This window comes from Salminus brasiliensis, chromosome 1, assembly GCF_030463535.1.
Source record: "Salminus brasiliensis chromosome 1, fSalBra1.hap2, whole genome shotgun sequence".
Classification (NCBI taxonomy): Eukaryota; Metazoa; Chordata; class Actinopteri; order Characiformes; family Bryconidae; genus Salminus; species Salminus brasiliensis.
Window position 1 is genome coordinate 979,752 of NC_132878.1, and position 21,021 is coordinate 1,000,772.

Consider the following 21,021-nt stretch of genomic DNA (forward strand, 5'->3'; position numbering starts at 1 on the left):
TGCTGTAAAAAGCCTAAATAAATAAAACTGAACTGAATTTAATTAAACTGAACTGAATTTAATTGAACTGAACTGAATTTAATTGAACTGAACCGAATTGAATTGAATTAAATTGAACTGAATTTAATTGAACTGATCTGAACTGAACTGAATTGAACTGAACTGAGTTAAATTGAATTGAACTGAACAGAACTGAACTGAATTGAACTGAATTGAACTGAATTGAATGTAATTGAATTGAACTGAACTGAACTGAATTGAACTAAATTGAATTGAATTGAATTGAACTGAATTGAATGTAATTGAACTAAACAGAACTGAATTGAATTGAACTAAATTGAATTTAACTGAATTGAATGTAATTGAACTGAACAGAACTGAACTGAATTGAACAAAATTGAATTGAACTGAACCGAATTGAATTGAACTAAATTGAATTGAACTGAACCGAATTGAATTGAACTAAATTGAATTGAACCAAACTGAATTGAACTAAATTGAATTGAACTGAACCGAACTGAATTTAACTGAATTGATTTGAATTGAACTGAACTGAACTGAATGTATTAAAAATAAGGTCTTTGTTGAAAGCATGGCTGTAATGGTGGAGGATCTGGAGCACTCTGCTGTGACCTAACCGACCAAATACAGCCTCTACAATAAACCTGCTAGACCAGCGGGCCACTCGCCAAATACTGCTCCACCACTTCCACCACCATCCATCACTCCACCCCCACTTCCACACACTCCCCCTCTCCACCATCCCTCCATTCATCTCACTCTTTCAGAGCAGTCATCAGATTTACACTCCCTCTCTCTCTCCCTCTCTCTCTCTCACTCACTCACTCTCTCCCTCTGTCTCTCTCTCACTCACTCTCTCTCACCCTCACACTCTCTCTCACTCACTCACTCTCTCTCACCCTCACACTCTCTCTCACTCACTCACTCTCTCTCACCCTCACACTCTCTCTCACTCACTCTCTCTCTCTCACTCACTCTCCCTCTGTCTCTCTCTCACTCACTCTCTCTCCCTCTGTCTCTCTCTCACTCACTCACTCTCTCCCTCTGTCTCTCTCTCACTCACTCACTCTCTCCCTCTGTCTCTCTCTCACTCACTCACTCTCTCTCTCTCACCCTCACACTCTCTCTCACTCACTCTCTCACTCACTCACTCTCTCCCTCTGTCTCTCTCACTCACTCACTCTCTCTCACCCTCACACTCTCTCTCACTCACTCTCTCACTCACTCTCTCACTCACTCTCTCACTCACTCTCTCCCTCTGTCTCTCTCTCACTCACTCACTCTCTCTCACCCTCACTCACTCTCTCTCACCCTCACTCACTCTCTCACTCACTCTCTCACTCACTCTCTCCCTCTGTCTCTCTCTCACTCACTCACTCTCTCTCACTCACTCACTCTCTCTCACCCTCACACTCTCTCTCACTCACTCTCTCACTCACTCACTCACTCTCTCATTCTCTCCCCCTCACTCACCCTGTCCTCCTCCGTTGGGTCCCCAGGTCCAGCGCTTGTTTCTGTTCTCCAGCTGCAGACTCCGCTCCAGAGACTTCCTCATCAGAGCCTCCAGACGTTCCTGCACACACACACACACACACACACACACACACACACACACACACACACACACACACACACACTGCTCATCAGCCTTCCTCAGCTACAGCCATGTTTTACAGTTGTAAAAAGTTGTGAGGTGGGCGGGGCCTCCATGAGCATCACTGAGCCCTGGGAACTCATGACCCGGTGGCCGGTTCACTGGTCGTCTTTCCTTGCAGCACTTCTGGTAGGTGCTGACCCCTGCATACTGGACTGAACACCCCACAAGACCTGCCTGCTGATGTTCTGGAGATGTTCTGACCCAGTCATTATCTAGAACATCACAATCTGGTTCTAGTGTCTCAGATTCTTACACTCGTCCATTTGTCCTGCTTTAACACATGCTGCAATACCCTTCAGACAGGATCCACTGGAACCGGGTCCTCAGTGTTAATCACTTCAGCTGGTTTTAATGTTATGGCTATAATTGAATTTTAAAGAGAGGTGAAGGGCAGTGCGGACAGGCTGGAGAGGAGGCGGCGGCCAGCGTTTATGTAACTGCTATTGGCTTCAGTCTAGACAGTCCCAGCGGGTCCTTTACCCATCATCATTATGTCACCTTAATGACGTCACATCCTACAGCTCTGCCAGAGTGATCACCAATAATTAACCCCCAGACCAGCATCCTGCGTCCACTCCCCCCCCGACCGCACTACCGTCTAACGTTCCCCTCACTTCTGCATCTCAGTCTGATCAACAGTCCACCTTCTGCTGATCCTCAAACTCATTCAGTACTGTGGAAGAAGATCAGCATGAAGCTCCGCCCCCTCAGTCTGTTCGTTTCCATCTGCAGGTTAGAGCGCCCCCTATCACATGACGTCCCCAGTACGGGAGACCTTTAAGAAAGGAGATCTGAGGCTTTGCTGGGATTTGAGCTGATGACCTCCTCACCCTTGATGAGCAGCAGTTCTCCGTCTTTCTCTCACTCAGAAATGGACATGGACAAATGGAGTGGAGCGACTGTCTAACTACCTCAGGAGATCATAAGTTCAAATTCCAGCAAAGCCTCAGAGCTCCACTATTAAAGGTCTGTCTGAGAATAGGAGAGCTTCCCCTCATGTGAGTCGGCCATCACAGCAAATCCCCCTTATTGGAGTAGCAGCAGTGAATCAGTCCCATACGCATTATACTGTATAATGTGCTACACTGTGAGGACAAAAGTATTGGGACACCTGCTTATTCATAGCTTGAAGAAGAGTTTTTACTAGATTTTGGAGGAGCATTGCTGTGAGGATTTGATTGCATTCAGCAACAAGAGTGTTAGTTAGTGAGGTCAGGTTGTTGGGTGATGATCATCACCCCACCTTATCCCATCCATAAGTACTGGATGGAGCTCCTCCACCATCATCCACCCCCCCCCCACACACACACACTCCTCCAAACACTTGTGAAAGTGTTAGATCACAACCCTCGTTCCCAACGCCCTTCTGATGACCCGCTGCAGGCCTGTGTCACCCCTCCACCGGAGCTCAATCAATACCTAATCGCATTTCAGCGACATCTGACGCTCCGCTGCAGCTCTGATCCAGGACAACACATCCGCTCCGGAACAGGAGCGTCCGGAGCGCCGCATAAAGAAATAAAAACTCAATCTGTGAGAAGAGGAGGATGACTGGACTGTTTACAAATCTCCCTGTTGCTATGGCAACCCCAGCCCACTCGCGGCATGCGCATTTATTTTTGGCTGCGTTCACTTCCCGGTGTGTGACTGTGCTGTCCGGATACTCGGAGCCGGAACTCTGCTCCGACTGCACTTTAAGGAGTTATGAGATGAGGGAAAGAGAGAGACAGAGAGAGAGTGAGAGAGAGAGAGAGAGAGAGAGAGGCACAGCTGTCCAGCTGCTGGACCCATGTCACTACACATGCACTTGTCTCTCTCTTTAGTGTAGCTATGAAAAAGATGTAGTGTTACCATGTAGCGTAACCATGGTAACGGATGCACTGCAATCAAGTACCAGGTGTACCCTACATGATCATGAAAATTAGAGCTGCATAATCACTTACATGTGCGTACTGCAATTATGTGAAAGGGTGTAGCGTAAGCAAGGTAACAGGTGTAGTGTAACCATGGTAACGGGCGTAGATTTAACACGTGGATGTGTGAATTTAACAAAACTCTAAATAAGGTCGTTATGACATTGGGCAATCCTGTAGATCTGTGTAGCGAAACCATGACAATGCATAACCAGACATTGGTATTGTGTTACCATGGAAACGAGGGTGCTACATACGTGGAAACAAGAGTAGTGAAACCACTGAAATGGTTGTAGCGCAACCAAGGTAACGAGAGTAACTTAACCAGGAACAAGGCTGATGCGTAACCATAGAAGCGAAAGTAGTATAACCGTGGAAACGGTTGTAGTGCAACCATGGACATGGGTGTTGCATAACCATGGAAACAAGCTTAACATATCCATGGAAACTAGTGACCCCTGACCCCCGAGCCTGACCTTTTCCTCCTCCAGCTGCTGCCTCCTCTTCTCCTCCACGGCAGCTCTGCGCTGTTCCTCCTTCTGCCTCTGCTCCTCCAACCGCCTCCACCTCTCCTCCACTGTCCGCTCGTACTGCAGCCGAGCACGCCGCTCCTTCTCCAGTATAGCCTGCTCCCTCGCCGCTGAGAGAGAGAGAGAGAGCTCTAGATAAACTCTAGACTTCTTCTAGATAAGCTCCCCCAGTCAGAGCTGTTCTACAGTGGAGGTTCTAGATAACCTCCCCCAGTCAGAGCTGTTCTACAGTGGAGGTTCTAGATAAGCTCCCCCAGTCAGAGCTGTTCTACAGTGGAGGTTCTAGATAACCTCCCCCAGTCAGAGCTGTTCTACAGTGGATGTTCTAGATAAGCTCCCCCAGTCAGAGCTGTTCTACAGTGGAGGTTCTAGATAACCCCCCCCCCCCCCCCCCCCCCGGTCAGAGCTGAAGTTCTACAGTGGAGGTTCTAGATAAGCTCCCCCAGTCAGAGCTGGAGTTCTACAGTGGAGGTTCTAGATAAGCTCCCCCAGTCAGAGCTGAAGTTCTACAGTGGAGGTTCTAGATAAGCTCCCCCAGTCAGAGCTGGAGTTCTACAGTGGAGGTTCTAGATAAGCTCCCCCCAGTCAGAGCTGTGGTTCTACAGTGGAGGAGAAGGGAAGCAGACGTCTGAAGCTCTAATAAAAGCTCCTCACAGAAAGTTCTTCACCTAATGGTGATGAAGACGCTGCCTGATGCCTGAGACACGGTTCTACCAGAGTTCTGAGAAGAGTTCTGCTCTAGAACCTGCTTTTAGAACCAGATCATTAAAATGGTGGAGGGATACATGCTGCAGGGTGTAGTGCAGCTACAGAAAGTAGTCCCTAAAGAAAACTGGATTAGTGGAGATTCTCTATTCACTATTTTACCTTCATCATCATCATCTTCATCATCATCATCATTCCATAGAAGACTCGTGTCGCTGCACTGGTGGGTTTGGATAGATCAATTATGGGCTGTATCTGTGTTGTAGTCATGGCAACAGACGCCTGCTTCCAATCACCACAGACTGAAAAGCACAGAATCATTCCTCCCTCCCTCTGCACTTACCCAGACTCCTCTCTCTCTCCTCTCGCCTCTCCTTCGCCAAACGCATCCTGTCATCTGTCTTTAAGTAGCCCTCCAGACCTGTGGGGGGAGGAGCCCAGACGGAGAGGATGAGGACAGTGTGTCCCCTTAGAATTTATTGACATGAATTTATTAAAATAAAGTTTAAACAGCTGGTTTGAAAAAAAAACTCTATTCAGTTCTGTTCTCCTTTACATTACTGCACTACAAACAAAAGATCAAAAGGACAGACAGACGCACAAAAAAAAGATTAAATGGACGGACGGAGGCACAAACAAAAAATCTAAAAGACAGGAGAAAGCAAACATTCAAACGGAGGGATAGACATACAAAATAGACAGGTGGACAAACAAAAGATCAAAAGGATGGACAGAAGGACAGTCAAAAGATCAAAAGAACAGAGAGGGGGCAGACAAAAGATCAAAAGAACAGACAAATAAAATATCAAAAGGATGGACAGATGGACAAGCAAACAGTCAAATGGAGGGATAGGAAATAAACATAATAAATAAACATGGACCGACAGAGGGACAAACAAATGATCAAAAGGACAGACAGAAGGACAAACAAATGATCAAAAGTACAGATAGAAGGATGGACAAAAGATCAAAAGAACAGACAGATGGACAAACAAACAATCAAACGGAGGGATAGACATACAAACAAACTGACACGTAAATAATCATATGGACAAACAGAGGGACAAACAAAAGATCAAAAGGATGGACAGAGGGACAAACAACCTATCTAGACAGAGAGCTGAACAGCAGATCAGAAGGACGGCTGTTAGCTTGAGTGTCTGGGTTAGCTTTAGCTGGTCGTTAGCTTTAGCTGGCTGTTTCTGGTGGAGCAGAGAGTGGCGGGAAATCTGTAGCTCAGGCTAAAGCTACACGCGCTACAGCTCCACAACAGCAGCGAGGGCGGGACTTACACTGTTTACCTGTGTGGCCGTTGCTGCTATTGGCTGGATGGCGAACAGGTGAGGCGTGGCCATTAGTCTGCACCTTCTTTTCTGGAGGAGTTAGCATCTCAGCTAATAAGGAGAGAGACAGAGAGAGAGCGATAGTGAATAATGACAGATCAATAACATCTATTCATCTATGAAATTATATTATGGGCGGAGCTTACTATGTTTTCCAGCAACTGGGCTGCCATGATTGGCTGTCTGATGGGCAGGGGAGGTGTGGCCATTACTGCGTAGTTTCTTGTCAGAAGCCGGTGATGTCATCATTTTGGCTGTGAAAGAGCAGAGTTTACCCACAGTGCCAGTCTCTGTAGCTCCGCCCCCACTGATGACGTACCGAGAGTCTGAGGGTTTGCCCCACTGAGACACTACTGAGGCAGGTAGGTACACCAGTGGTGGAGGCACATCTGAGGGACAGTTTGCGACATTAGACGGGCAGTTGTGGAGCAGTTGAGGGACATTTTTGAGGCAGTAGAGGGACAGTTGTGGGGCAGTTTAGGAACAGCTGTAAGGTAGTATAGGGACATTTGTGGGGCAGTAGAGGAACAGTTGTGGAGCAGTATAGGGACATTTGTGGAGCAGTAGAGGGACAGTTGTGAAGCAGTTTAGGGACATTTGTGGAGCAGTAGAGGGACAGTTGTGGGGCAGTAGAGGAACAGTTGTGGAGCAGTATAGGGACATTTGTGGAGCAGTAGAGGGACAGTTGTGAAGCAGTTTAGGGACAGCTGTAAGGTAGTTTAGGGACATTTGTGGGGCAGTAGAGGAACAGTTGTGGAGCAGTATAGGGACATTTGTGGAGCAGTAGAGGGACAGTTGTGGGGCAGTAGAGGAACAGTTGTGGAGCAGTATAGGGACATTTGTGGAGCAGTAGAGGGACAGTTGTGAAGCAGTTTAGGGACAGCTGTAAGGTAGTTTAGGGACATTTGTGGGGCAGTAGAGGAACAGTTGTGGAGCAGTATAGGGACATTTGTGGAGCAGTAGAGGGACAGTTGTGAAGCAGTTTAGGGACAGCTGTAAGGTAGTTTAGGGACATTTGTGGGGCAGTAGAGGAACAGTTGTGGAGCAGTATAGGGACATTTGTGGAGCAGTAGAGGGACAGTTGTGAAGCAGTTTAGGGACAGCTGTAAGGTAGTTTAGGGACATTTGTGGGGCAGTAGAGGAACAGTTGTGGAGCAGTATAGGGACATTTGTGGAGCAGTAGAGGGACAGTTGTGAAGCAGTTTAGGGACAGCTGTAAGGTAGTTTAGGGACATTTGTGGGGCAGTAGAGGAACAGTTGTGGAGCAGTATAGGGACATTTGTGGGGCAGTAGAGGGACAGTTGTGGGGCAGTAGAGGGACAGTTGTGGGGCAGTAGAGGGACAGTTGTGAAGCAGTTTAGGGACATTTGTGGGACAGGTGTGGGGCAGTAGAGGAACAGTTGTGAAGCAGTTTAGGGACAGCTGTAAGGTAGTTTAGGGACATTTGTGGGGCAGTAGAGGAACAGTTGTGGAGCAGTATAGGGACATTTGTGGGGCAGTAGAGGGACAGTTGTGGGGCAGTAGAGGGACAGTTGTGGGGCAGTAGAGGGACAGTTGTGAAGCAGTTTAGGGACATTTGTGGGACAGGTGTGGGGCAGTAGAGGAACAGTTGTGAAGCAGTTTAGGGACAGCTGTAAGGTAGTTTAGGGACATTTGTGGGGCAGTAGAGGAACAGTTGTGGGGCAGTAGAGGAACAGTTGTGGGGCAGTAGAGGAACAGTTGTGGGGCAGTAGAGGGACAGTTGTGAAGCAGTTTAGGGACAGCTGTAAGGTAATATAGGGACATTTGTGGGACAGTAGAGGGACAGTTGTGGAGCAGTTTAGGGACAGCTATAAGGTAATATAGGGACATTTGTGGGACAGTAGAGGGACAGTTGTGAAGCAGTTTAGGGACAGCTGTAAGGTAATATAGGGACATTTGTGGGACAGTAGAGGGACAGTTGTGAAGCAGTTTAGGGACAGCTGTAAGGTAATATAGGGACAGTTGTGGGGCAGTAGAGGGGCAGGTGAAGACAGTTGTGGGACAGTAGAGGGACAGGTGTGGGGCAGGTGAGGACAGTTGTAGGACAGTTGTGAGGCAGTTGAGGGGCGTCTAGGGGGGTAGTAGAGGGACAGGTGCAGAAAAGTGTGGGGCAATAGAGGGCATTCCCCTCACACACACACACACACACACACACACACACTGAGCGAGGACTAAAAGATCTCTCTGTCAGTTTCTCCCCTCCACCCTCTACTCTCCACCTCCCTCCACCGATACCAGCTCCTTCCCGCTCTCTCTCTCCTCTCCTCCACCCCTCTCACCCTTCCTCTCTCGCCCATCTCTGCCCACTAATGATGCCTTACTCTCTCTCTCTCTCTCTCGCCTATTCCCCCAACACACATACAATTTGTGCACTTTGCTGTGAAAGGCAGAACACACACACACACACACCAAACCAGCTGACACTGAAAACACACATGAGCTCAATGTCACCAGCTGCCCACACACACACACACACACACACAGTAAGACTGAGCAGCTCCTCTTTATTAATGATGATTAATGTAGAAAAGAAATCTTCACTAACATCAACATCTCCAGTGGAGCCGTGATCGTCTCACAGTGTGTCACTCAGCAGCAACTACTCAACTCTGCTAAACGACACACACACACATACTGAAAGGACAAAAGTATTGGGACACAGTTCCTCCACTGCTCCACTGCTCCTCAACGCTGGGGGGCTTTATACCCCTCTAGCCCACGCCTGGCATTATTAGGCAGCATGGAGCCAATAGGGTCATGATGTTGATCTGCTCCAGAGGGTCCTATTCTATTCAATCACAGCTAAAGCTAGCTACTGCTACTGCTAGCCAGCTATAGTTCACTTCACTATGAGGCAACTTTTAGGCTAATCCATGTCTATGTTTAGCATGGTGCTAGATTCCCCCCAGAGATTTGATCCTTAATTAGCTCGTTAGGGCTGTGGCTTGTTCAGCCATTGTTAGGAGAGATGAGGTGAGGCAAATTTCAAAGCTATACAAACGCTCTGCCTCCTCAAATCTCGTTCCAACAATCAGCAGCTATGAGCTCCTCTAAACAGCAACAATCAGCAGCCATGTTGCTAAACAGCAACAATCAGCAGCCATGATCTCCTCTAAACAGCAACAATCAGCAGCCATGTTGCTAAACAGCAACAATCAGCAGCCATGAGCTCCTCTAAACAGCAACAATCAGCAGCCATCAGATCCTCTAAACAGCAACAATCAGCAGCCATGAGCTCCTCTAAACAGCAACAATCAGCAGCCATAAGCTCCTCTAAACAGCGACAATCAGCAGCCATGATCTCCTCTAAACAGCAACAATCAGCAGCCATGATCTCCTCTAAACAGCAACAATCAGCAGCCATGAGCTCCTCTAAACAGCGACAATCAGCAGCCATGAGCTCCTCTAAGCAGCGACAATCAGCAGCCATGAGCTCCTCTAAACAGCAACAATCAGCAGCCATGAGCTCCTCTAAACAGCAACAATCAGCAGCCATGAGCTCCTCTAAACAGCAACAATCAGCAGCCATGGGCTCCTCTAAACAGCAACAATCAGCAGCCATGAGCTCCTCTAAACAGCGACAATCAGCAGCCATGAGCTTCTCTAAACAGCAACAATCAGCAGCCATGAGCTCCTCTAAACAGCAACAATCAGCAGCCATGAGCTCCTCTAAACAGCAACAATCAGCAGCCATGAGCTCCTCTAAACAGTGACAATCAGCAGCCATGAGCTCCTCTAAACAGCAACAATCAGCAGCCATGAGCTCCTCTAAACAGTGACAATCAGCAGCCATGAGCTCCTCTAAACAGCAACAATCAGCAGCCATGAGCTCCTCTAAACAGCAACAATCAGCAGCCATGAGCTCCTCTAAACAGCAACAATCAGCAGCCATGAGCTCCTCTAAACAGCAACAATCAGCAGCCATGAGCTCCTCTAAACAGCAACAATCAGCAGCCATGAGCTCCTCTAAACAGCAACAATCAGCAGCCATGGGCTCCTCAAAACAGCTGCTGATCTCTCTGAACATGAACATAGCTGATGATCTCAGAGCAGGAGGAGACTAGCTAAATTATCATAGCAACCACATTGCAACAGCCTAGCCAATAGTGGGAACCATTTTTGCTGTGCATCCTTAACTTCATGTTTGGAGATCAGGTCATCTTCTACTCATCTAACTGTCCACACCAACAGATATTGAGACAGGGGTGCCCAAACTTTTGCACACCACTGTATATATATATAGCAGCTAAGTCACAGATGCAGTGATTGTTGACTCTCCACAGAGCTCTACAGTCCCGCCATTAGCAGGTCAGAACTCTGAAGGTCACATGACCTGCAGGAGTTTCGCCAACCCCTCTGAACCTGCAGAAGCAGCATGGCACCGTGCCAGAACTGCACCGAGCTGGGCCGGGCGCTTTTCCAGAACCGTCTGAGGAGGTTCTGAGGAACACAGGACACCAGTCCCACTGTAACCCCAGTACGGGGACACAGAACCAAACCAGAACAAAGAGTGCTGGACCCGGGGACGAGCGGGCCGCATCTCCAGAGGTGCTGCAGGACAGAACGTTGCTAAGCTGTGAGGTGGAGGATTGTGGGTAACTCCGCTATCATGTATAATTGAGGTGATTGGCTGGAAGCAGTGGGACTCCAGCACAGGGGGAGTTCAGGCCTAATCCAATGAAGCCCACTGAAGACTAACTTGAGCTAATTACAGAGCTGCAGTCCATTAAGCTAACGGCTACACGGCTCTCCCCTCACTGAGGTCACAGCTAACAGACACAGACATTAGCATCTGTCCTACATCAGCTCATTACTCCCCCAATACAGTAACATATAACCTGCTGTAGGCTGAAGGGGTGGGGCTAAACTGCTATAGGAAGAATGGGTGGGGCTAAACTGCTATAGGAAGAATGGGTGGGGCTAAACTGCTATAGGCTGAATGGGTGGGGCTAATCTGCTATAGGCTGAATGGGTGGGGTTAAACTGCTATAGGCTGAATGGGTGGGGCTAATCTGCTATAGGCTGAATGGGTGGGGCTAATCTGCTATAGGCTGAATGGGTGGGGGGATTCACACTGTTCTAGCTGCCCGTCTGTCTGTCTACCTCTCTATCTGTCTACCTCTCTATCTATCTTCCTCTCTATCTGTCTACCTCTCTATCTGTCTACCTCTCTATCTGTCTACCTCTCTATCTGTCTACCCATCTATCTGTCTACCTCTCTATCTGTCTACCCATCTATTTGTCTACCTTTCTATCTATCTACCTCTCTATCTGTCTACCTCTCTATCTGTCTACCTCTCTATCTCTCTACCCAACTATTTGTCTACCTCTCCATCTGTCTACCTCTCTATCTCTCTACCCAACTATTTGTCTACCTCTCTATCTGTCTACCCATCTATTTGTCTACCTCTCTATCTGTCTACCTCTCTATCTGTCTACCTCTCTATCTGTCTACCCATCTATTTGTCTACCTCTCTATCTGTCTACCTCTCTATCTGTCTACCTCTCTATCTCTCTACCCAACTATTTGTCTACCTCTCTATCTGTCTACCTTTCTATCTGTCTACCTCTCTATCTGTCTACCCATCTATTTGTCGACCTTTCTATCTGTCTACCTCTCTATCTGTCTACCTCTCTATCTCTCTACCCAACTATTTGTCTACCTCTCTATCTGTCTACCTTTCTATCTGTCTACCTCTCTATCTGTCTACCCATCTATTTGTCTACCTTTCTATCTGTCTACCTCTCTATCTGTCTACCTCTCTATCTGTCTACCTTTCTATCTGTCTACCTCTCTATCTGTCTACCTCTCTATCTGTCTACCCATCTATTTGTCTACCTCTCTATCTGTCTACCTCTCTATCTGTCTACCTCTCTATCTGTCTACCCATCTATTTGTCTACCTCTCTATCTGTCTACCTCTCTATCTGTCTACCTCTCTATCTGTTGGTCTGTTTACCTGTCTGTCCACCTACCCATCTGTCTCTCTACATATCTATATATCTGTCTTTCTGTCTGTCTATGTGACTGTCTATCCATCTGTCTGTCTGTCTATCTCTCAATCATTCAATAGTTGAGCCAAAACACACACAACCAATTACACTATAAACACACACACACACACACACACACACACACACCCTGACACAGCAGATACACTGTAAGCACTAACAGTGGTAAAGGCTCTGAACACTGCAGTGCTAAACTGCTCCAACAGCACACACACACACACACACACACACACACAGAGAGCGCGCGCGGGTGTGTGTGTGTGTGTGCATCTGAGAACAATAACACTGGAGAGGGTCTCGCGCACACAGTGAATCAGCTTTTCTGCAGGACTCTACGCGCGAGCCTCAGACTGGCTAATGCAGGAGCTCGAGCTGCCCCATCACCCCCCATCACCCCCCAGCTCCTCACCTGGCCCCGCGGCCTCCACCTTCTCCGCCATCTTCCCGCTGCCCGCTGAAACGCTCTCTTTGTTTCCGGTGAGCGCGAGGCTGTAAAATGTGCCGGTTCGATGGTCAGAGTAAAGCCGCGCGCTCACAAAGATCAAAGCATCCCCGGGTTCCGCGCGCTCTCCTCTCGCTCTCTCAGCAGCGCTGCAGTGTGCGCAGCACGAGCGGGGGGGCGCTGCGCCTCATTTGAGTTCACACCCGTATTCCGGCAGGCCCCGCCCCCCCCGAGCTCTGAGTGGCCAGCGGCTCTTGAAAGGGTTCAGCCTCCAGCTGACGGTGGACTGTAAACATAAACATGAAAGATTTATATTCTGTTTATTCTGCTGTAGGCTGAATGGGTGGGGCTAAACTGCTGCAGGCTGAATGGGTGGGGCTAATCTGCTGTAGGCTGAATGGGTGGGGCTAAACTGCTGCAGGCTGAATGGGTGGGGCTAATCTGCTGTAGGCTGAATGGGTGGGGCTAATCTGCTGTAGGCTGAATGGGTGGGGCTACACTGCTGTAGGCTGAATGGGTGGGGCTAATCTGCTGTAGGCTGAATGGGTGGGGCTAAATCTGCTGTAGGCTGAATGGGTGGAGCTAATCTGCTGTAGGCTGAATGGGTGGGGCTAATCTGCTGTAGGCTGAATGGGTGGGGCTAAACTGCTGTAGGCTGAATGGGTGGGGCTAATCTGCTGTAGGCTGAATGGGTGGGGCTACACTGCTGTAGGCTGAAAGGGTGGAGCTAAACAGCTGTAGGCTGAATGGGTGGGGCTAATCTGCTGTAGGCTGAATGGGTGGGGCTACACTGCTGTAGGCTGTATGGGTGGGGATAAACTGCTGTAGGCTGAATGGGTGGGGCTAATCTGCTGTAAACTGAATGGGTGGGGCTACACTGCTGTAGGCTGAATGGGTGGGGCTAATCTGCTGTAGGCTGAATGGGTGGGGCTAAATCTGCTGTAGGCTGAATGGGTGGAGCTAATCTGCTGTAGGCTGAATGGGTGGGGCTACACTGCTGTAGGCTGAATGGGTGGGGCTAATCTGCTGTAGGCTGAATGGGTGGGGCTAATCTGCTGTAAGCTGAATGGGTGGGGCTACACTGCTGTAGGCTGAATGGGTGGGGCTAATCTGCTGTAGGCTGAATGGGTGGGGCTAATCTGCTGTAAGCTGAATGGGTGGGGCTACACTGCTGTAGGCTGAATGGGTGAGGCTAAACTGCTGTAGGCTGAATGGGTGGGGATAAACTGCTGTAGGCTGAATGGGTGGAGTTAAACTGCTGTAGGCTGAATGAGTGGAGTTAAACTGCTGTAGGCTGAATGGGTGGGGCTAAACTGCTGTAGGCTGAAAGGGTGGAGCTAAACAGCTGTAGGCTGAATGGGTGGGGCTAATCTGCTGTAGGCTGAATGGGAGGGGCTAAATTCACTGTAGGCTGAAAGGGTGGAGCTAAACAGCTGTAGGCTGAATGGGTGGGGCTAATCTGCTGTAGGCTGAATGGGTGGGGCTAAACTGCTGTAGGCTGAATGGGAGGGGCTAAATCTGCTGTAGGCTGAATGGGTGGAGCTAAGCTGCTGTAGGCTGTATGGGTGGAGCTACACTGCTGTAGGCTGAATGGGTGGGGTCATTTGTTTGGCTGTCAGTGCAGCTCTGTGGGATTAATTATGAGATAAATGGGCTCTTTAAATCAACACATACTGATGTTTACCAATCAATCAATCAATCAATCAATCACTCGGTCAATCACACATCTGTCACCCTCTATATCTGGAACTTTCCCTGGAAGGAAGTCCACGCAGAGCAGAGGGAACATGGAGGCCACAAAGAGCCGCAACATCGCCAACGGCAACCGGCAGAGCACCCACATTAGAGTAAGTGCATCTGACCAGCCTGTCGATTCCGGTTCCCTTCAGAAGCAGCAGGGAGGATGAGGAGGAGTCCGACTGAGCCTACAACTATTTCTGGAGCAGACCGAGGGCAGAGCCACGTCCAGCCTCAGCTCACACCTGTCTGACAGCACGTCCTCACTGTTCACAGCCATACAGAGCCACACACAGCGCTTCTATACCGACAAAAGTATTGGGACACCTGCTCATTCACGGTTTCTTCTAAAATCAGGGGTAATAAAGAGCTGATCCTGCTTCTGTTGGAGTGACTGTCTCTACTGTCCAGAGAAGAAGACCTTCTACTAGATTGTAGAGGATCAGCGTTGCTGTGAGGATTTGATTGAATTCAGCCATCAAAGTGTCAGCAAGGTCAGGATGTTGGATGATCACCACCCTACCCATCTCATCCAAAAGTACTCTTTTTTTGACAGTGTTATTAAAATTGTCAGACATTCACGTTGAGGGGATTAATAGAACTGAACACTGAATCTGGGAATAAAGCCTAAATAGGAATAAAAATTATAAACATACAAATTTAGACTACCCCCCCCCCCAAAAAAAAAAGAATTTGACACAGGGTAACTCACGTCAGCCCCTGCTGGACAAACAGCACCACTGCAGCACCCCAACACACACCATTCAGACACAGCATGGGTTTAAACCTTTTATTGTAAATCGGATTTTCTGCATTTTGAGCCTTGAATTTCACCAGACAGTGAAATAAAATATAAATACATTAAAACTATAACAAAGTATGTAGTCTTAAGTAAGTAAGTGTGTGTGTGTGTCCCCTGTAGTGAGTTTGGTGATCAGGGTCAGGCTGGGCGGAGCCTCAGAGAATGTTCTGGTGGGTTTAATCAGTAAAGGGGAAGCTGAAAGAGTCTGTCTCAATCAGAACCAATCAATCAATCAGACGAGTCCACTACAGTCCACTTGAGAGTACACGCAGGTCAGCAGCAGTCCAAAGTCCAGTTCCTCAGATCTGAGAGAGGAGAGAGAGGAAGAGTAAAACACACTGCAGACTCACACTAGACCAAACCCACCATTACTGTCCGACTGCAGGAAAGCAGGAGGAGGTTCACTGGACCGACCAGTACCAACGGGTTCAAGTGAACTGGATAAACGGAGAAATCCTGTAAAGCAAGTCTCTAAAATACACCCCGCTCTGCTTTATAATATTATAACATTCCTTAATAAAAGAGTAATAAATAAACACGCATGCAAGAAATAACGACGGCTCAGCAGCGCCCCCTACACTTACATCATCAATGTCGTCGTCATCGTCTCCAATGTCGTCAAACTGGATCTCGTCGTCGTCGCCGGCTCCGAATGTGTCCGTCTCATTGATTTTAGCTGAGAGAGAGAGACAGAGAGAGAGACACACAGAGAGAGAGACAGAGAGAGAGAGAGAGGGAGAGAAAGAGAGACAGAGACGCAGAGAGAGAGAGAGAGAGACAGAGAGAGACAGAGAGAGAGAGACAGAGAGAGAGGGAGAGAAAGAGAGACAGAGACGCAGAGAGACAGAGAGAGAGAGACAGAGAGAGAGAGAGAGAGAGAGAGAGAGAGAGAGAGAGAGAGAGAGACAGAGAGAGAGACAGAGAGAGAGACAGAGAGAGAGACAGAGAGAGAGACACACAGAGAGAGACAGAGAGAGAGACAGAGAGAGAGACAGAGAGAGACAGAGAGAGAGACAGAGAGAGAGACAGAGAGAGAGACAGAGAGAGAGATTAACAGCTTAACCCTGGAGATCTCACGGCTGGAGCAGACTGATCAGACACTCAGACTAAACCCTGCACTCCAACGCTGCAGGTGTTCAGACCAACATGGACCAACACCAACCACCCTCCGACCACCCCTGACCGCCCTCCGACCCAACAGCAGATCATTATTACAGAAAGGGGGAAAATGATGAAGACCGGCGTGGATTAAGCCATAATCAGACGGGAGCAGATTTACTCCGGGTCCTGGGCTAATTCTCTCCTTTGAGAGTTCTGCTCCCGTCTGGACCAACCATGTCCGCTTTGCCCGTCGTCCTCTGAGAAAATTACAGCCTGGATGACCTGCTGATTTTCACTGGGATCATCTGATCATTTTTATCCAGTGCAGATTTACACCTGTACGTCTCCAGGCAGATGTTGCCTCACGGCGGGACAAAGAAGGGTTTGTCTGCGCTCGGTTTTTTGTGTGTGTGATTATATAATGTTTAAGTATTGGGACACCCCTTTTACTCATTGAATTCAGGCGTCTGAGTCTGTCCCATCACCACAGCTGTATAAACTCCACCCTCTAGTCCTGCAGTCTGTCTTTCCTCCACACATCAGTGAAAGAACGGGAGGTTCTGAAGAGCTCACTGAACTCCAGCGTGGTTCTGTATGTAATAGGAGACACCGCTGCACCAACAACAACAAGTCAGCTGGTATGTATCTGTATGTATCTGTATGTATATAATACTAAACGTGCAGTGACTGTATTCCTCGCTCTTCACTGGCAGGAGGCACGGAAACTGAAACTGAGGATGACCAAACTGGGTTTTTTGCTCACGGTTCTGTTTTTTGGTGATCAGTAAATCTCCGTCCAAAACCATGCTATTATCTGTGTGTTAGCTTCGCAAAAACCAGTTAACCAGTGAACCTGGTCGCTAGGATAACCAGGACAGCGTGAGCCGAGGTTCAGTGGCCGTGCAGCTGCGTGTGGGAGGGTCTGCTGGACGTCCTGACCGACCATCACCAAACACCAACAAACAGCCGTGACTCTCAAACCCAACACTCCTGTTTGATCGTGGTGTTGGGTCGGTGTGCTCCGGCCTTAAAACTTCAGTTACTTACTAAATGAACAACTGAAACTCCAGGTTCTCTGATCAGAATAACCCGAGTGTGTGTGTGTGTGTGTGTTGTAGACTGACCATGCTCCGGAAGCTCTCCGTAGGCCTTCAGACTCCTGGCTTCATCAGCGTTATACTTCAGAATAACGTCAGCTTTAACGTCCTGAAACAGAGACGGAGAAGACCAACACATGACTCTGCTGAATGAACCCCTGGTTTCTGGCGAGTCTGCAGAGGCCAGTCTGGCAGTGCTGCCCTAACTGTTTATATCTGGGACTTTTATTATGAAATCAGGTCCTTCAGTGATGCTCAGCGTAGTTTAAAGGGCCTCGGCATGAAAAGCCACTTATTCCTCCCAGTGCTGAAGTGCGAGACGGTAACCCTCATTCTGATTGGATTATAAACCCACCTGGTAATCCCTCAGCCCCACCAGGATGATGTCAGACGTGTTGATCCACACCTGCAGGACAGCAGACAGAAAGAGATTACACAGTGTAGACAGACAGATACACTACATGGGCAAAAGTATTCAGACACCTCCACAAGCTTTAACGCCATCCCATTCTAACCCTACAGGAATTAATCTGGAGCTGCTCCCCCTTTACTCTCAGCTCTACCAGCAGCAGCAGGTCTGGAGCTCTGCTGCAGTTACTGAGTCAGTTGGAGGCTTTTCTGCACTCTGCTCTGAGCTCAGCACTCGGCCCTGACCCCGCTCTGTAACTTTACGTGGTCTGACAGACACTCGGTGGCTGAGCTGCTCTCTGTGAGCTGTTCCTCCTAAACTCTTCCACTGTTCAATAATAACACCACTCACAGCTGATGGAGGAAGATCTAGGAGGGAGGAGATTTCACCAGCTGACTTGTTGTTGTTGGTGCAGCGGTGTCTCCTATTACATACAGAACCACGCTGGAGTTCAGTGAGCTCTTCAGAACCTCCCGTTCTTTCACTGATGTGTGGAGGAAAGACAGACTGCAGGACTAGAGGCTGGAGTTTATACAGCTGTGGTGCTGGGGCTAAATCAGATACCAGTGAGTAAGAGAGGTGTCCCAATACTTTTGTCCATAGTGTAGATAAACATGGGGAGCGGCAGCAGCTGTACCTTTTTCCGAAGTTTTCCTCGGATGTGGCACAGCCTCTTCACTCCGTCAAAGCACATCGCCTCTAGTCGCCCGTTTCCCAGCATCTTTATCACCTGTGCATATTCTACACACACACACACACACACACACACACACACACACACACACACACACACACACAATAAGTCACCCTAAGGAAACGTCACCAATTCTCCCAGACTCATTCAAAGTGGAGGTTTGGGGTTCTAGATAAGCTCCCCAGTCAGAGCTGTGGTTCTACAGTGGAGGTTCTAGATAAGCTCCCCCAGTCAGAGCTGTGGTTCTACAGTGGAGGTGAAGGGAAGCAGACGTCTGAAGCTCTAATAAAAGCTCCTCACAGAAAGTTCTTCACCTAATGGTGATGAAGACGCTGCCTGATGCCTGAGACACGGTTCTACCAGAGTTCTGAGAAGAGTTCGGCTCTAGAACCTGCTTTTAGAACCAGATCATTAAAGTGGTGGAGGGATACATGCTGCAGGGTGTAGTGCAGCTACAGAAAGTAGTCCCTAAAGAGAACTGGATTAGTTCAGATTCTCTATTCACTATTTTACCTTCATCATCATCATCATCATCATCATCATCACTCCATATAAAACTCAGAAGACTCGTGTAGCTGCACTGGCGGGTTTGGGTAGGGGGTAAATTATGGGCTGTATCTGTGTTGTAGTCATGGCGACAGACACCTGCTTCCATTCACCTCCTCAGTACAGAGATCAGAGATTCTCTAAACGCTGAACTGTACAGGACGAGTATCCAGAGCAGTTACAGTGGGCTGTGCTGAAGACAGGTAACTGCAGTAACTCACCCTGACCGTCCTCCTTGAACACCAGCTCTCTCTTCTCAGACTCGTTTTCATTCTTACCACGTCTCCGATTCTTACCTCCCTTACCTACACACACACACACACACACACACACACACACACACACACACACACACACAGAGAGAGAGGAGTATTAATGAACTGAGTTTGAGCAAAACGTGCCTGCATCCTGCAAATAAAAAATAAAAATACTAAAATATCATTTACTAATAAAAAATATGATTAAAATACTTACTTAAATACTAAATGAATACTACACTACATGAATACCATTACTAAAGGGAAAGTATCACTAATACTATAAACATCACTAGTACTAAACTAGTACATTAAATACTGTTCATGCAGATTAAATAGTCAAATATTTTAACTCAATTGATAATGCAGAACACAAATATTAAAATACTTCAAAAACCAATTACCATAAAATAAATCTACTGCAACTAAGTCAACCCAGAATAAAAACAATTAAAGTCCATTAATAATAAAGATTCACTTTAATGCTTTAGAAAATACTTTAAATCTGTTACATGTAAATATGATCACAAAATGCAAATCCTAAAACCCTTAAACCCCTAACTGAATTAATACTGGACTACAAATACCTCATTACTTTCATTACTGAAGCAGAAGGTACATATCTGACTAAAATAGGCTGAGGGTGGTGCTGAGGGTGGTGCTGAGGGAAGGAGGAGGTGAACTACACACAGCCTCCATGTTCACTCGCCTGTAGCTGATTGGCTACTCCCGCAACCGGGAATCCTTTATGACGTATTTGAGCAAAGGATGCTGGGTATTGTAGTTAAACGCTGATGCGCGAAAACAGTAGAAGAATGTAATGGTTAACAAGAGGAAACGGGAAAGACTGAGGGAGCGGAGCCGCCAGCGGAGGAACAGCGGGGGAACAGCAGAGGGAACAGCAGAGGGAACAGCGGAGGGGACAGCGGAGGGAACAGCGGAGGGGACAGCAGAGGGAACAGCAGAGGGAACAGCGGAGGGGACAGCGGAGGAACAGCAGAGGGAACAGCAGAGGGAACAGCGGAGGGGACAGCGGAGGAACAGCGGAGGGAACAGCGGAGGGAACAGCGGAGGGAACAGCGGAGGGAACAGCAGAGGGAACAGCGGGGGGAACAGCGGGGGGAACAGCGGGGGGAACAGCAGAGGAACAGCTGAGGGAACAGCGGAGGGAACAGCGGGGGAACAGCGGCAGGCTGGGCCCCTTACAGCGGCAGTCCGCCGTTTCCACGTCTTAACGGATCGTCTGAGCGGTCAGGACATAAAGAACCTCTCCGGGTTCAGCTGAACTGCTCCCGGCCGTCTGATCCCGCTCCGCTCCGAGTTTCAGCGACCTGAACACCGACCCGAACCCGAACCCGAGCCCGAGCCCGAGCCTCTCCCCGGGCCCCTCAGCCAGGCGCCGGAGCGCTAACCCCCCCCGCGGTCTTACCTTTATTCTTGGGCATGTTCTCTCTCAGGTGACCCTCGCCCCTCTCTCAGGTGTGTGTGTGTGTGTGTGTGTGAGAGTCGGGAGCGCGCGGCCGCGGAGTCTCTGTTCCTAAATTTGAGCCTAAAAGAGAAAAACGTGGAGTTCAGCTCTGCCCCACTTCCGGCTCACTGCACGCAGCACGCATGCGCCCGGCCCGAAGCTTTATTACAGCCCTCGCGAGGACAACAATCAGCAACAGCTTTACAGAATAAAAGTCCTAGAATACTTAAAATACTACTTTAAAATAATGTAGAGCAAAACTACTCA

General features: G+C 48.4%; 2 protein-coding genes across 4 annotated transcripts in view; both read right to left on the reverse strand.

Annotated features, from left to right (window-relative positions):
• The window catches only part of map7d2a (MAP7 domain containing 2a), a 34,788-nt gene extending 21,955 nt beyond the window's left edge, over positions 1–12,833 (reverse strand). For 2 of the 3 annotated variants that reach the window (XM_072689561.1, XM_072689383.1), the window contains exons 1-6: positions 12,611–12,833; positions 6,316–6,423; positions 6,119–6,220; positions 5,170–5,247; positions 4,068–4,231; positions 1,495–1,594 (exon numbers count right to left, since the gene is read on the reverse strand). In XM_072689561.1, coding sequence (XP_072545662.1) covers positions 1,495–1,594; positions 4,068–4,231; positions 5,170–5,247; positions 6,119–6,220; positions 6,316–6,423; positions 12,611–12,641 — 583 coding nt within the window. In that variant the 5' untranslated portion in view covers positions 12,642–12,833. The remainder of the gene's footprint in view (positions 1–1,494; positions 1,595–4,067; positions 4,232–5,169; positions 5,248–6,118; positions 6,221–6,315; positions 6,424–12,610) is intronic. The other variant, XM_072689474.1, reaches the window with a different exon arrangement.
• Positions 12,834–15,156: 2,323 nt separating this feature from the next.
• On the reverse strand, positions 15,157–20,898 carry eif1axa (eukaryotic translation initiation factor 1A X-linked a). The gene is made up of 7 exons (XM_072689697.1): positions 20,716–20,898; positions 19,251–19,334; positions 18,427–18,530; positions 17,736–17,786; positions 17,408–17,489; positions 15,767–15,858; positions 15,157–15,487 (listed from the first exon to the last, which is right to left on the reverse strand). Exons 1-7 carry the CDS (start codon positions 20,729–20,731, stop codon positions 15,482–15,484), a joined length of 435 nt encoding a protein of 144 aa, XP_072545798.1. The 5' UTR covers positions 20,732–20,898; the 3' UTR covers positions 15,157–15,481.
• Positions 20,899–21,021: the final 123 nt, after the last annotated feature.